The sequence below is a fragment of the Meles meles genome, chromosome 15, assembly GCF_922984935.1.
Source record: "Meles meles chromosome 15, mMelMel3.1 paternal haplotype, whole genome shotgun sequence".
NCBI classification, from domain to species: Eukaryota; Metazoa; Chordata; class Mammalia; order Carnivora; family Mustelidae; genus Meles; species Meles meles.
Window position 1 is genome coordinate 62,244,887 of NC_060080.1, and position 15,455 is coordinate 62,260,341.

At 48.7% G+C, this 15,455-nt stretch overlaps 1 protein-coding gene across 7 annotated transcripts in view; it reads left to right on the forward strand.

The window, feature by feature from the left end:
* The first annotated feature begins 8,984 nt into the window (after positions 1-8,984).
* The window catches only part of BCL11A (BAF chromatin remodeling complex subunit BCL11A), a 101,897-nt gene continuing 95,426 nt past the window's right edge, over positions 8,985-15,455 (forward strand). Inside the window, exons 1-3 of one of the 7 annotated variants that reach the window (XM_045979344.1) lie at positions 8,985-9,150; positions 9,798-9,890; positions 10,644-10,821. In XM_045979344.1, the coding sequence (XP_045835300.1) occupies positions 10,767-10,821 (55 nt within the window). In that variant the 5' untranslated portion in view covers positions 8,985-9,150; positions 9,798-9,890; positions 10,644-10,766. The other 6 variants (XM_045979343.1, XM_045979345.1, XM_045979348.1 and 3 more) reach the window with 6 other exon arrangements.

Genomic DNA, 15,455 nt, shown 5'->3' on the forward strand with positions numbered 1-15,455 from the left:
TGCTAAAATAAAAGAAAAAAATGAAAGTTGTAGATTCCCATGAAGAAGAGTTGACTTCCTGTAAAACATGTTTAAAAATGAATATATTTAAATTTTCTAGAATTATTAAATCAACACAAGCAAAAGATCTGTACTCTTCAGCAAAATTCCTTTAAGTGCTTAATATCCAAATAATTAATATGTATGCTTTCCCCCCTCCCGCATGTTTATAGTCCCAAATGGAGTTTCCTTTGAAAATCCACTAATCTTGTGTTTTTATCTACTAATTAAGCTTGGAGTTCAAGATTCAATCTTTTCAGGAGAGTGTCATGGTTCTTTTTCCATCTTATGTGAAGAGCACATGCTGACAGTTCCCTTACTTTTTAAGCAAGACCACAGAAATCACTGGAATAGGTAGGCAAGTGGGTGCCAATATAAGGCTCCATGAGCCATGCTAGAACCAGCTAGAACAGGTTTTGATATGGAAGGAGGTAGTATGTGAAGAATCGGGCTCCAGAGTTAATTTCTCAGAGTTACTCTGTGTTATAATGCACTTGGATTTGAGCTATTTGAATATTTTATTGCATTTCAAAATCTGAGAACTGAGAGCAATAAAGAAGACATTGTAATCCAGGGTAGATAGGATTTTGAAGTTCCTGAAAATCTGAGTGGTCTACTTTGTAAGTCTTTATTCACGTACCAGACCTTTTCCTAAGGCCCTACTCTGTGCTGAGGGGGAGAAATGATGAAAATGACAGAGGCTCTGCCCTATAATCACTGACAACCCAGGACCCAAGTGAGGCATGAGGCAGTGGCAGTGGTTTTTGTGACATAAGTTATGTGAAATATACACAGAGAGACATGCAATTGTTTCCACCTGACACAAATGGGCTTGCAGTTTATAATGTGTCAGTTAGACAGTGCAAATGGCCTATACTTCTTAACTATTTAAAAAGTGAAATAATATAATTTTCCACTGTATGCATATTTAATTTATTAATGAGTAGACACAAATACTTGTATCTTTCTCACCTGCAGCAGCATCTGAAAATGCATTTGCGAAATTCATTCCTTGATTCAAGAAATGTATTAATGCCCATTCTGTGTTAGGGAAGTGAAACAGTGTCATTTTAAAGAGTGAAACATGCATTCACAAATGCATGCTAGAAATAGCCTATAGTATTGCCTACAAAACGAATGTAGTACAGAAAACTCATTTCTCAAAAGTAACTCATTATTTTAGAACATCATAAAAATGGAAAACAATAGATTATCACAGATATTCATGGCCAGACCTCATTATTTACCATTGTCATTTCTGGGAAAACAAGTTCTTTCTCTAGAAAATAAAAATCTTGTGTCAGGAGGCACCTGGGTGGCTCAGTGGGTTAACCCTCTGCCTTTGACTCAGGTCATGATCTCAGGGGTCCTTGGATCGAGCCCTGCATCAGGCTTTCTGCTCAGCGGGGAGCCTGCTCCCCCCCACCCCCACCGACCTCTCTGCCTATTTGTGATCTCTCTCTGTCAAATAAATAAATAAATAAAATCTTACAAGAAAAAAAAATTTGTGTCAGAAATGACCAAAGCGGTGTTCCCTCAAACAGGTCTTTGCAAAAGGTTTAGAACTATTCAAGTCAGCAATGTGAAGCCAAGGTTGTATAAGGCAAGGATGATAGTGTGCATCGGTATGGCTTTGGCGTGTGTGACTCATGAACTTTATGTGATAGCTTGTGCCTGTGTTATGTGCACCCTAGTGCCTTAAAAATAAAAGCCATCCAAGAGCACAGACAATGTCTCATGTCTCGGTGCGGTGCTCCATAAAAAAGGAATAACAATTCTTAGGACGAGATTCTTCATGTTATAGGAAACTGGAGGCTTAGATAACTGACTTTGGGCAAAGAATTTTTATTTTTTTTTCTAAGAGAAAGAGAAAGAAAACAGGCAAATTGTATACAAGCAGACTAGAGAGATTTGTTTATCCTCTACCAGGCTGCCAAAGAAAGATGAAATAAGGATAGGCATTTTCTACCGGAAAAGTTCCTTTTGCTGAATTTGGCAGGAAAAACAAATACCGATGATTAACTATTAGAGAAAAAAAGGTGTCTTAATTTCTGAAAAAGGGACCAGAACAGTTCCAACTATTCAGTGATCTCTGAGAAGGGTTGGTATAATTCTGGAGTGGTTGTGGACCTACACATTTGCGGGGTTTATGAGAAATTGGCAGAGAAGGAACTGGAGCTTGGTGACATGTCTTGATGACTACTTCTCTTCTGTCACCTAACTAATGCCAGAAGAGACCAACTAAAGCTATTGTGAGGTGAGAATTATCAAGGCTCTAATGATAGCTGATGGCCTGGTTTGGTGGTCTGATTTTCTTAAGAGGGAATAGAGGAAAATGAACTGCTCTTCTTCTGAAAGTGAAAGATTTCTGAATGCAGACATGATGGCCCCACAGTTCTTGGTGGGTCCTTCTGCATGAAGTCCTTAGGGCCTGCTAACAACACCCAGCCATGGCCACACCTTGTTGTGTGTGGGGGAGGGTCACAGGGCCGTGTGCTTTTGAAAACTTCATTTGAACTCATCCAAACAACAAGAATTGGAGAAGCAAGGGCTTGAGCTTTTTTTTTTTAAAGATTTTTATTTGTTTATCTGACAGACAGAGATCACAAGTAGGCAGAGAGGCAGACAGAGAGAGAGGAGGAAGCAGGCTCCCTGCTGAGCAGAGAACCCAATGCAGGGCTTGATCTGGGAACCCTGAGATCATGACCTGAGAAGAAGGCAGTAACTTAACCCACTGAGCCACCCAGGCGCCCCGGCTTGAGCTTTTTACCTTCATCTTTCCTCTCATTTTTACTGCCCTCTCATGGACATATTAACTAGAGAAAGCACCACCATCCCTATCTCTCACTTCCATGGTCATCACTGTCATCTTCGCCACCATCATGTCCATTACCACCCATCATCCTTGTTTTCCTTATGATAGAATCAACCACATCCTCACTAACAAACATTAATTACATATTATATTGGTGGCATACCAGGTTAATAGAACATACTGCAAAACTCTGACCCATTAGATAATCCAAGGTACATCCTTCATTTATCTGTGAACAAAGTCAAGCAGAGAAATGTCTCATGTTTGCGTACACATGGTCCTTGGGTAGCTCAATGCTGACTGTTACTTTCTAAGCAAATCAGTTGATACCAGGAAGACACAACTTTCTGAAATAAGATGTTAATACCTCTTTTATTTTTATCACATTGTTGATAGACTAGATAAAGGAGATCTAAAGTGCTTTATTTCTCTTTGGTAAATTTATACTTTTTATCAGAAAGTAACACAGAATCTGTGTATATATCTGAGGTTACAACATTCCTTGATATATAGTCTGAATTTTAGTTGCTTCTCTCCATCTCTCTCTTCCTCTTTCTCTCTCTTCCTCCCTCTCTCTCTCTGTCCATATGTATGTATATTCTAGGATGATAAAATAATAAAAACTTATAATAACAGCAAAGAGTACTTGTCCAAATAAAGGACTAACTGCCTATAAAATTTCCTTTTAGACAGTGAAGTTATATAGCTAGAAGTTGACAATAAGACCACCTGAAACCACTAAAAACATTTCTGTGATGTTCTGTGAGGAAGAGAAGGAGGATAAGAGGGAAGGAGTGGGGTGGGGTAGAGGAAGAGAGAGAGAGGGAGAATTCTCCAAAAGCCTTCTCAGCTAAGTTATTCTGTCTTTTATAAAACAACTTCACATCTGGACTGATAACTTAAATTCCACCCAGTGTCATTTAAATCGCCTAAGTTATAAACCTCTTAAACTTGAGGTTTATAATAGAAACACTGACAGACCCTTAACTATAGTGCCTCTATAGTAATGAAAGCACAACTATTTCATTATAGCCGTGTCTGGCAGGGCTGCTATAATTAAGAGTCTGTCAGCGTTTCCATTATAAACCCAAATTTTAAGAGGTTTTTAACTCACATTGTTTTAAATCACATTGGGCTGAAACTTGCTGTACAAAATGTCAGACCAGATGTGTGTGTGTGTGTGTGTGTGTGTGTGAGTGTGTGTGTGTGTGATGTTGCTTTTCCTTTTATTTTTCCCTCCCCCTGCCCAAAGAAGCAAATAGGTGAGGCTTGTTTTGTGATTGGGTGTGATCAGGTGTGAAAAATGTGTCCTGAAAAAATTATTCTCTTGCTAAAAGAAAAGGAAACAAAGAGGGGTGCAGAAAACTAAGTTTGATATACCTATATCTATATCTATATTTGGGGGGGGGGGAGGTTGTCCTGATTGTATTTTTTCATTTAGAAGTGCTCTCCTTTGGGAAACCAGATTTGTGCAGATCCAAAAAACAGTATTAAAAAAATGAATCTTTCGATACTAGATTCTTGATACTGGTTTATTTGGAAGATATCTGATTATGTAGGCTGCTGGAGATGATGGAACTATCTTGCACTGTATTCTTAATTGTTCAGTTGCTATAATATTTGAGGTGATCTTTTTGAAGTCACCATCCTTGGTGGGAATCACTTTTAGGCTAAAATTAGCTCTTATAATAGGGTTGCCTGATCAAAGCCTTATTGGTCTCTGGGGCAAATTAGTAGAATTTGAATGGTCATGTTGGTTTCATTCACATGGTAATTGGATTTATTCACTTATTCACTCCAAAACCATTTATTGAGCATCTACTGTATATGAATTTTATATGTTTTTAAAGCAGTACATTGGACTGGCTTTATTGTCCAACACCTGTCTTTAATGTCAATGGTAGGGAACCAAATTAAGTATTTTACCTAGCAGTGTTAATAACCAGAATTCCCTCTTGTCTTCAAAGGGGCCTCCTACTTAAATGGTGAGACTGCTTCCCCCTACCCATACATTATTGACTCAGCACACATCAGCCCAGTCTAGAGGCAAGTATAGACTTATTTAGAGCAGATTCAGCTTTCTCCTTCTTTCTTTCCCCCCCTTTCTCCCTTCCTTCCTCACTGCCTCCCTCCCTTTTTCCCTCTTTCTTTCCCTCCCTACCTCCCTTCTTTCTTTTCTTTCTTTTTTTGCACAGGACCATCAGGTGGGTGAAGTAGCCTGCCAGCCATCTGAAGGCCCAGGGAGCCTCTAGAGAAACGCCAAACCAACTGTTCCCCCAGGAACTTTCTGGGGCATGTCTGCCCTTGCATAAGGTGTAGACACTACTCCCCAGGGGCCTCCTTAGGTCCTCAGCTCTGGATCACAGTGGCAAGAAAGGGGGAAGAAATGTTATAGAGAGATGGGGGTTGAGGGAGGGTAGGAAGAGGAGGGGTCTGTGGCCCATCTTTTCACCTTTCCCTTTAGGGCACCCACATAAAGTCCACCCCCTTTCTCACACACAACCCCCTCTTTTTGTAAAATTAATTTTTTTCTTCGTCTTAAAGACACCCTAGCACTCCCACCCTCAAGTATTCGAAATGCAAAGCCTATGTCAAGTATAGAATCTAAACCCAAGTTTTATTTTTATCAAGCTGACTGCCCATTCTCTATTTTCTGAGCTGCTATTAGGCCAAAAAGAAGAAAAAGGAGGAGGAGAAGGGGGGGAGGGGGAGAAGGAGAAGGAGGAGGAGAAGGGAGAGGAGGGAGAGGAGGAAGAAGAAGAGGGAAAGGGAGAGGGAGAAGGAGGAAAGAGGAAAGAAAAAAAAAAGAAAAGAAAGAAGAAAAAAGAAAAAAGGAAAAAGAAAGAAGTCCAAAGTAAGGTGGGACTGATTGTAACCATTTTTAACCATTCATTCAATCATTCATTTATTTATCTTTAAGCCTATAAAGGTGTTTCCCCCAAAGGCAGACAGTGAATATTTTATTTTAATCTTGTAGTTTCCATCGAGACAGACCTTTAACCCTTCATTCTCCAGCTCCGCCCGAGTCCCCCGCACCAGGCGATCCTCTGCGCGAGGGCTGGGACTGTATTAAGTCTCCCTCTTGGAGCTGTTTGTTGACCACATTCACGTTCAGAGCCCTGGAGCTAAAAGCACTTTACACCATAAAATAAAAGCACTGTCTTTTTTTCTAAAAGGTTACGTCTGGAGGCCACGCGGCTCATACTTCATACCGAAAACTACTGAAAGGACTATGAAATCCTCTATGATTTACACTCTCTCTCTGCATTAGGGTATAGATCTACTCGACTCTAAAAATACGGTGGGTTTCTAACCGACGTGAATATATGTGCATTATTTCAGAAAGTCTGTTAGAAAACTTGTCAACACATTATAAAGCATAAACCAGGACTTGGCTATTAAGTACGGAGATCAGAGGCAGAATATATACTGCAGGAAGTCCTGGGGAGTCTCCTCCGCGGGCAAGATACAAAGGGGAGGAGGGGAGAGGAGGGGTCGTCTGTTGGCCTGGAGTTTACATTCAGTGTCGTCACTAAAGGTTTGGGAAAGAGCCCACGGAGCGTAATTAATAAAGGTTCCACAGCTCCAAATTAAGTTAACTGAATGGCCAGAAAATAATTTTAACGTTGTCATAATTTATTACTTTCTAAAAGCCACTTTGGGAAGGTAAATATACTTATTGTGTATCCAAGTGTGCGCTTTTAAAGTGACCTTTCACCCCTCTACAAAAGCACTTGCATCATTAATCAATACTTATGTAATATTTTTAAACCTCTTAAAACAACACATTTTTCTTTCCTTAACACACATACGAACCCTCCCCCTCCCCCCACTTTTGAGCGCTTTAGCTAGCATCCAGCGGCAATGAAGGAGGGGGCGTCACTCTGACCGGCGAGCACGAGGGACCGGCAGTGGCGGTCCGAGACGAAGAGGGATCAAATGCCAATACACAGCCCCAGGTTTTCTGGACTGGGTGAAATCAGGCTGGGGGAGGGGCGGGAGCGAATGGCAGTTCCTATTTCACTCTGGGCATTTTAAGGTGGTGAAATTAAACATATGTTAATGGTGGAAACATCGCTGCTTACCTCTCCTTTGGCACCTAGGGAAAGCAGCTGCAAAACTGGGTTTTTAATGTATGTTTTAAGATGTGGTTTCGGAAGGAACCCCCTGGAATCTGAAACAAGTGCAATAACATAGCAGACCTACTTGTAACTAAGTGCTTAATTTCCTATGATTTTTTTTAAAAAGAGAAAATCAATACAATGTTGCCAGTTATTTATTGGAAATAACAACAGATAGCGGCCCTGATAGGGTGCCGGTGTTAGAGAGCACACAATTGTGTAATGAATTGTAATTCAGAAGACTGTTAAATGTGAACCACAGAACCTTTCAGAGGTAATAAAGTCATTACTTTTTACACTACAGCCAACCCTGAAAAGCTTTATACACACCATTATATATAAATCATACATATATATATTTCCACAGCACACATTCACCCATTTATATACCTTCTCTATATATGGACTTTTATGGATGGATGGGGGAAATACTTAAATTTGAAAAAGTCGGTTCCAAAAGAATCTGAATCACTATTGTTACCTGAAGAGGCTTTATTTTATTTATTTATATTTTCAAAGACCTCCCAGTTGCACTTTATTCTTCCCTCTCCTCACCTTCCCTCCAACCGTTCTTCTCCACGCTGCCCCCCTCCTGTGCAATGGCACTCTTTTGGTTGCGCTGAAGCTAGTTAAAAAAGACAAAGAAGATGAAGAAGATGAGAAGAAGAAGAAAATGAAGCGGAGGAGGAGGTGTAGAAGGAGGAGGAGGAAGGGGAGGAGGAGGAAGGAGGAGGAGGAGGAGAAAAGGAGGAGAACAGAAGGAGGAGGAGGAGGCAGGACAAGAAGAACAGGAAGAAGAAGAAGAAGAAGAAGAAGAAGAAGAAGAAGAAGAAGAAGAAGAAGAAGGAGAAGGAGAAGGAGAAGGAGAAGGAGAAGGAGAAGGAGAAGGAGAAGGAGAAGGAGAAGGAGAAGGAGAAGGAGAAGGAGAAGGAGAAGGAGAAGGAGAAGGAGAAGGAGAAGGAGAAGGAAGACAGTAGTGGGAGATGCCAACCTGCTCTGAAGAACTCATGAAAAAGGGGAAATGGTGTAACGCACACATTACAGAGCTTTACTGCAAGTTAATCTTCCTGCTTCTTAAACAGGATTTGAGTGCCCCCCCCCAAAACTGGAGAGAAACAATAACAACAAAACACATTTAGGCAACCCAGTTCAGCACACATTTCTCCTAATGTTGAGCATCAACACCTCTCTTCCTTCCTTAGTGGGGCCCGAAGCTTCGCGGAGCCAGGCAAGCCAGTCATTTTCTAATAGGTTTGAAACTTTACTAAGACAACACGAGAATAAACAGCCGCTCACCCGCGCGGCAAGGAGTGGGTGCGCGCTTGCAAGCCAGGGGCTTCATCTTAAGGCAATAAAGCCCCCAGCCAGGCGGGGAAACGACGGAAACGACGGTAACGACGTCCCTAAGACTGAGGAGGGGGAGAGAAGACTCGAGGGGTTGTGGAGCCGCTTGGAGGAGAGGGAAGGAAGGCTCCTCGTTCTGCAGACACACACTCACACACGTCCACCTGCAGCTCGGAGTCTCGCGGACCGCAGCGACCCGCCTCCACCCTGCACCCTCCGCGCCTGCTTCAGACTTGCGTCCATTTGCCTCTCCCCCTCCCCTGCCCTTCCTGATTTGGAATCGCAGCGAGGTCTCGGTGGCGGCGGCGGCGGCGGAGGCTACAGGGTGGCGCAGGCAGGCGGGCAGGCTGGGAGGCGGGAGACGCCGGGGGACTTTGCAGACACGTTTCTGAATAAACTTTCCAATCGCAGGGGGTGCTGTTGCTGTACATTTTACGTAAAACTGAAAGTATCCCACGCCAGAGTGAAGCCCGCTTTTTGACAGCGGCAGCACGCGCGCGCGCGCGCGCGTATGTGTGTGTGTGTGTGTGTGTGTGTGTGTGTGTGTGTGCGCGCGCGCGCGCGCGCGCGAGCGCGTGTGTGCATTAAAGAGACAGGAGTTTATTTCCAACAGGTCTTTAATTTCCCGGGAACGTCTGTGGAAAGGCTGGAGGGGCCGGCAGGCTCCAGGGTTTGCGCCTTGGCTCTGGGCGCCTGAGCAGCGCGGCTTTGACCCAGGGCGGTCACCCCACCACCGTGGTCTCCCCAGCTGCTCCTGAGAGCCAGTCGCTCTCTCTTCATTCCCCATTTTCTTTCCCCGGGTAACAGCACAGGAATAGTTGTGCCCTGCCTGTAAGAAACATTTTTCTTTCCGTTCCTCTGTGCTTTATCAGTTGCTTTTGAGTGGGAGGGGGTGTGTCCATCCCTGGGACCCGGCTCGAGGACCTCCCGCGGCGCCGGGAGCCCGTTCCCAGGGACTGGAACTCCGGGACTGCCGGTGCTTTGTCCTCTGGCCCGCGGCCGCTCCGTGAGGTGGACGCCTCGGCGCCTTCCTCGCCCCGGGCCGCGGCGCTCCCCTCTGGGGGCTGGAACGTGTCCCCTAGTCTGGCTCCTCGTTCTTTATTCCTTGGTCTCTGTCTTTGCGACCCTTGGGAGCCTCGAGTCCGTGCTCCCAGTTTCATTCAGACCCAATCGCTTGTCAGGGCGCTCAGATCCCAGCTTCTCCCCAGCCCCCACCCCCGCCTCGCCCCCGGCTCGGCCTTGGGGGTGCCCTCCAGCTCGGGCCTGCGCCGCCTCCTTCACCCTAGCCCCCTCTCTCCAGGCTGCCCCGGCACCTAGAGGCCCCGGAGCTGCCTTTCCGGGCCCGCAACCCTCCAAACTTGGGCTGGACTCCGTTTTGCCGCGCGCTTCCTCCCGCCTCCCCTCGCCCGCTGCGGAGCAGTAACTTGGAGGCTCAGCTCTGAACTTCGGGTGATTTTTCTTTGCTATCTTCTCTTCAGGCAAAGTTTCCCGAGCGCAGCCTCCGGGCTCATGGCTTTCACTACGGCCCCGGGCGTCCGCACGCGGGGAGCGAGCGCTGCAGTCGCGCGTCGGTGAGGGGAAGTGGGTGTGCGCACGGAGGAGGGTGTCCGGGAGCAACTCTACCTGGCTTCCCTCCGCCCGCGCTTCCCGGGACCCAGGCTGCAGACTAGCCGTACACTCAAGCCATTTTTTTTTTTTTTTAAGTAATCTTTCATTTTAGGGTCCGCGTCCGGGGCGGGGGGAGCAGGGCGCACGTCTCGCCTCCCCCACCCTGCTCCCCCCCAACCCCGCCGCCCCTTTCTTCTCTCCCGGCCACGCTGCCGCCACCGCGCTAGCTGCGGCCACTGGTGAGCCAGAGGCCCCAGCGCCCCCTCCCCTCCGCCCGCCCCTCCCCCGGGGGCCGCGTCTGGCGTCTGCGGAGCCCCCCGCCCCGCACCTCCCCCGCCCCGCACTGGCCATTGGCTTGTCCTGGTCTCTTTTTCATGTCCAGCCCCTGATGTGTGTCCATTGGTGTGAGCTTCCCCTTCCCTCCTCCCCTTCTCTCCTGCTCGCCCTGCCCATGTTTTGTGTGTCTCTGTCCATCCAGACTCCTGACGTTCAAGTTCGCAGGGACGTCACGTCCGCACTTGAACTTGCAGCTCAGGGGGGCTTTTGCCATTTTTTTCATCTCTCTCTCTCTCTCCCTCTATCTCTCTCCTCTCTCTCTCTCTCTCTCTTTTTTTTTTTTTTTTGCTTAAAAAAAAAAAAGCCATGACGGCTCTCCCACAATTCATCTTCCCTGCGCCATCTTTGTATTATTTCTAATTTATTTTGGATGTCAAAAGGCACTGATGAAGATATTTTCTCTGGAGTCTCCTTCTTTCTAACCCGGCTCTCCCGATGTGAACCGAGCCGTCGTCCGCCCGCCGCCGCCGCCGCCGCCGCCGCCGCCCGCCCCGCTGCCCACCATGTCTCGCCGCAAGCAAGGCAAACCCCAGCACTTAAGCAAACGGGAATTCTCGCGTAAGTAACCCAATAATAGTAATAATAATTATTAATAATCACGAGAGCGCGCAGGACGAGAAGTAAGAGCGAGGGGGAGAGAGGGGTGTGTGCATGCATTTTTAAATTTTTTTCACGAGAAGAACCTCCGAGAGTCGGGATAAACGAGCTTAAAGGGAGGAAAAAAAAAACAAAAAACAAACAAAAAACAAACCTCCTCCTATCCCGAACCACAGCCGTACGTACACTTTTGGGATAGCACGCACCTTTTAATTTTTATTTAATTTACAAAAATTTGACTCCTCCTCTTTCATGCTTTCTACTGCTTCATTTCGCTTTTCGAAAAGGAATGCAATGATTCCTCCTCCAATTTTGCAAAATAATGAACAATGCTATGGTTGCGAACAACTCTCCTGCAAACGTAGAGGAGGGAGTTGGAGGGGAAAAGGGGGGTTGCTTGCACTCACCGAAGGAAGGAAAACGGGGCGGGAGGAGGGGGCCCAAGCCAAAAAAACAATTCCCTGGGAGAAAAGAGGTGAGACTGGCCCTCGGACAGCAGCGCGCTCACGGTCAAGTGTGCATCAGGAGGAAAGTAGTCATCTCCACAATAGTGAGAAAGTGGGATTGTGGGAGGGGGCCCCCCGGCGCTCTGGAGTCTGTTAAGTGTGGAGAGGGGCCGCGGCGGCCGGGAGAGGTTGGCGACCGGGAAGGACGGGAGTCTCGGCCGGCGCTGCCGCCTTTTGTTCCGGCCCGAGGTGGGTGTTTGTCCCGCTGCCTTTTGTGCCGGCTCCTCGCGCTTGCCCTTCCGCGCCTCCGCCGCCGAAGTGCAGGAGCAAGGGCCCGGGGCGAGCGGGAGATGGAGGGAGGGCGCTCGAGCGGCCGCCGCCTGGGTTCCCGCTGCCCGCCCCTCCCTGCCGAACCTCAGTGGCGGCGAAAAGACGTGAAAAATAAAATAAAAACAAAAACAAAAATAAAACAAGGCAAGAGGATGTAAAATTTCTTGCCCCCAAACAGAAGCCAAACGCTCAGCCAGCCGTTTTCTGCAACGCTCTCCTCTTTGACTCCTCCACCCCCCCTGCAAAAATCTCAATCTCTATTAGAGGGGGGAAAATACAATTACCCACTTCCCCAAAACCCCTTTAGTTGCAAACTTAGAGCGCCGTCGGCATGGAGAGGGAGCGAGGAACTCCCTCCTCTTACTATTTTTTGGAAGATTTTCAAAAAAAGTGGAAGTGGATTTTGATTGGGAAAAATCTCGTGTCTGAATGTTTACAAGCACCGCGTGTGCGGGAGCCTCCTGCCAACAAACAGACAGAGGACCGAGCGCGGCGCGGCAGCCCGGGAACGGGCGGCGGCGGCGGCGGGGCCTCGCCCGGGCCTCGCCGGGCCTCGCCGCGCCCCCGCCCTGCTCCGGATCGCCCACCCCGCGCCAGCAGACTGCCAGCCCGCACAGCGGCGTGCGGAGCGGCGACTCCGCGCCAGCCGGGTCCACAGTGCACTCTCGCCCCCAGCACAATGCCCAGACGTCCTCCCAGCCCACCAGACTGCGAAATCGGTTGGGGAGAAACTCAGCTTTGCGAAGCATTTTTATTTTTCAAAGCAACTGAAAAAGCACGTCTGCTTCCCCCTCCCCCGCCCCCCGACGTTCTTGTCCGCAGCTCGGGACCGCGGGGAGGTCACCACGTGCTTTCCTTGCCCCGCTCCCACCGGGTCTGGCCACTAGCCCCAACCTCCCGAGCTCTGCCTGGCCAGGTGTGGGGGGGGGGGGGGGCTGAGTTGGGGGAGTGGGGGTTGGGGAGGTGGGCAGAGTAGTCTGTGCGAGTGTGTTTTGGGGGAGTGCTGGATCCCCGTACTCCGTGCACCCCACCCTTCATTTCCTGCTCTCTAACCCGGGCCTGTCTTGGTCAGGGGTGGTGGTGGTGGTGGCGGCGGTGGTCCTTTTGAGCCTTTATGGGGGTGGTGGGTGGGTTACTGGGTCCAGGCTAATAGAGTGCGTCCGGAAAGGCGGGCGGTGGGCACTTAGGAAAGTTTGGCAGCCGGGGAAAGAAAGACGTGAGAGGGCCCACATTCCTTCCCCTCCTTATTCGTGACCCTTATTTTAATTTTTGATGCGATTTAAAACCACCACCTATACGCAGTTTTATATTTATTAAAGGGTTGGGGGGTGCGCATAAGGAGTTGAATTTTTCACTAGGCCCTGGAACTTGTCACACACTTCGGAAGCTCCCCCGCCCCGGCACGTTGCGGGGCCCTCCCTCTCCCCACCCCCGCGCATCCCTCCCTCGTCGCTCTCCCCCGCCCCCCACTCCCCCGGCCGCGCCGGATGCGGAGCAGACGCGGCGTGCGGCGGTGTGAAGTTACAGCCCGGCCAGGTACCGGCGGGAAGGAAGGGCAGTGTTCGCAGGACTCGGGAAAGCCGGGCCCTTCTTCGGAAGGATGCACTGGGGGCTCAAAGGCGTGCAGTCCGGGCTGCTCCCCTGTCCCCCACCCACCCCGGGTCCATCTCGGGACACTCCAAGCTGGGTGGGTTTAGCCGGCCTCTCGCCTAGTCTCAGTGCGGTCTTTGGGTTAAGGGACTAGTATGGAGGGGGTGCGGGGACCGCTTCTTTCTCATTTTCTGGGTGCGCAGAGGGGGCGGGAGCCATTCCGGTCTTAAAGACCCCCCCTCCCCCCCAATCCTCCGCTTCTTGGGCTGACTGAGCCATTCGGTCGCTAGGAGGCAGAACAAGATCAAGAAAGCTCAGCGAACTTGAACCTGTACCAGAGCCTCCCCCACTCCCTGCTCTGCGTTTCTCCGCCTGGGAGGGACGAGCTTTGCGAGGGTGGGGGTGGGGGAAACGGACGGTTAGGCAGAATTCCCTTTCTCCCCCCATCACCCTTTATGTCTTTGTTCTTCATTTTGACTTTAAAAATGCTTCTGGCCAGGGCTGCGGAGAAGCGCTCGGGAGCGCGGCTGACAACCCGGTGCGCCGGGCGCTGAGTGGGGTGCAGTTTTCGCTTTGGGGGCAGGCATTTTTGGTAGGGGGGAAAAAGGGAGTATGCGCTCTCAGCCTTCGAGGCAAGGCCAAAGGGCGGGCTCCAGTAAGTTTGCACTTAGTCTCCCGGTTCACTTCTACCCCCCACACCCTCGCGCAAAGCACGGACAACGGCGGCTACGGTGGGTTTGCACGGCGGCTCTGCAGCCCGACACTTGGCTCCCCCGCCTCCTGCAGCTCTCGCCTCGGAGCCCGAAATCACAACAATAGTAATAGTTATCATCATAATGATGCGGGCTAGCAGCATCATTAATAATGAATAACCGCAGCCGCCGCCGCGTTGCGCACACTCGTGCCCGGAATTGCGGGAGAAACGCATTTGCAGAGATTCCCCCAAAGTAAAAAGTGTGAGCCTGGGGACACAGAATGAATTTCAGGGCCCGCGCTTGAGGTGTGTGTGTGGTGATACCGAGACTACACCAGGTTAACCGGCCGAGTTTCCCAAGCCTCACTTCCCATTTCTCCAGCTGGCGGGGCCAGGGAACAGTGCTCACGCTGAGGACCGGCGGGACGGCGGTGGAGGCGGCAGTAGGGGCCCCTGGCTGCCGGTCGCCTCCCGGCCTGGCCCGAGCCCCACCGACCGGCAGCCGCCGCTGCACGTGTTTGCAGCGAGCGCTGCCGGAGACTGCAGCCAGCAAGCTGCTTGCTTTGTGCCTCAGAGTCCCGGCGCCCAACTTCACTTTCTGCAAAGCCCGCCCCCGCCGGGCCCCCTGCCCCGGGCCTGTCGCCCTAGCCTTCGCTTTTGTTTCTTTGCTTTTCCTCTCGGCGTTTCAGACTAGATTTGCTTCCTTACCCTGTTAAGACAATCAAAAGGAAGGACTTGGAAAGCAAACTTGAAGGCATACCTCCTTTCCCCCCCTCCCCTTCCCCCAGCAGCCCTCGTTTCCCTTGCTCATTCCCTACATTTCTTCTAAAGCTTTTTTTTTTCCTCCTTCTTTAAATTTATTCCTTTACAACTGCACAGAGGAAGGAGATCTCAGTGAGCCGCTGGGGCATTGAGACGTTCCAGTCTGTTTTGCTGTTTCAACGCAGAAGCATTTTATTTTCCATTTCTTTCTCCTCTTGTAGAGAATTCGCAGCTAATTATTATGATTATTTGCCCACTCCCTTCCACTTCAATCCTGGACTCCCCGCTTTGTAGCGGGAGGTTTAGGCCGGAGCTTAGAAACGATGGTATTGTGGGGGCGAAGGAGGATGGAGTTGAATTGAGGGAGGGGGTAAAATGGCTGAGGTTAGGAATGTTTTTAGGGAAAGAGGAATTTGCATTAAAATACAGAGAAATTATCAGATGCCCAGAAAGGAAATGTTGATTACCACTGAGAAAAGATGTCAATGCAAATCAGTAGACTACACCAAGAGATTTGTATTTTCATATTTTCTTTGTGCCCCACTTCGACTCATTTTTAATAATATAGCAGCAATAATAAGAACATCTTTTGGTATTTCTCTGAACATTACTAGCCAAATGTTTTGCAAGAAGCCCAATGTTAGACGTATTTCATACATTAGGATATAATTCTTGTTAATTAGCAATAATTTACGTTAAGAGCATAGAAAATGTTGAGGTTACAGGTTTTATATCTGTACATTTGATCATCTTGTTATTTTCAAGAACTTTGC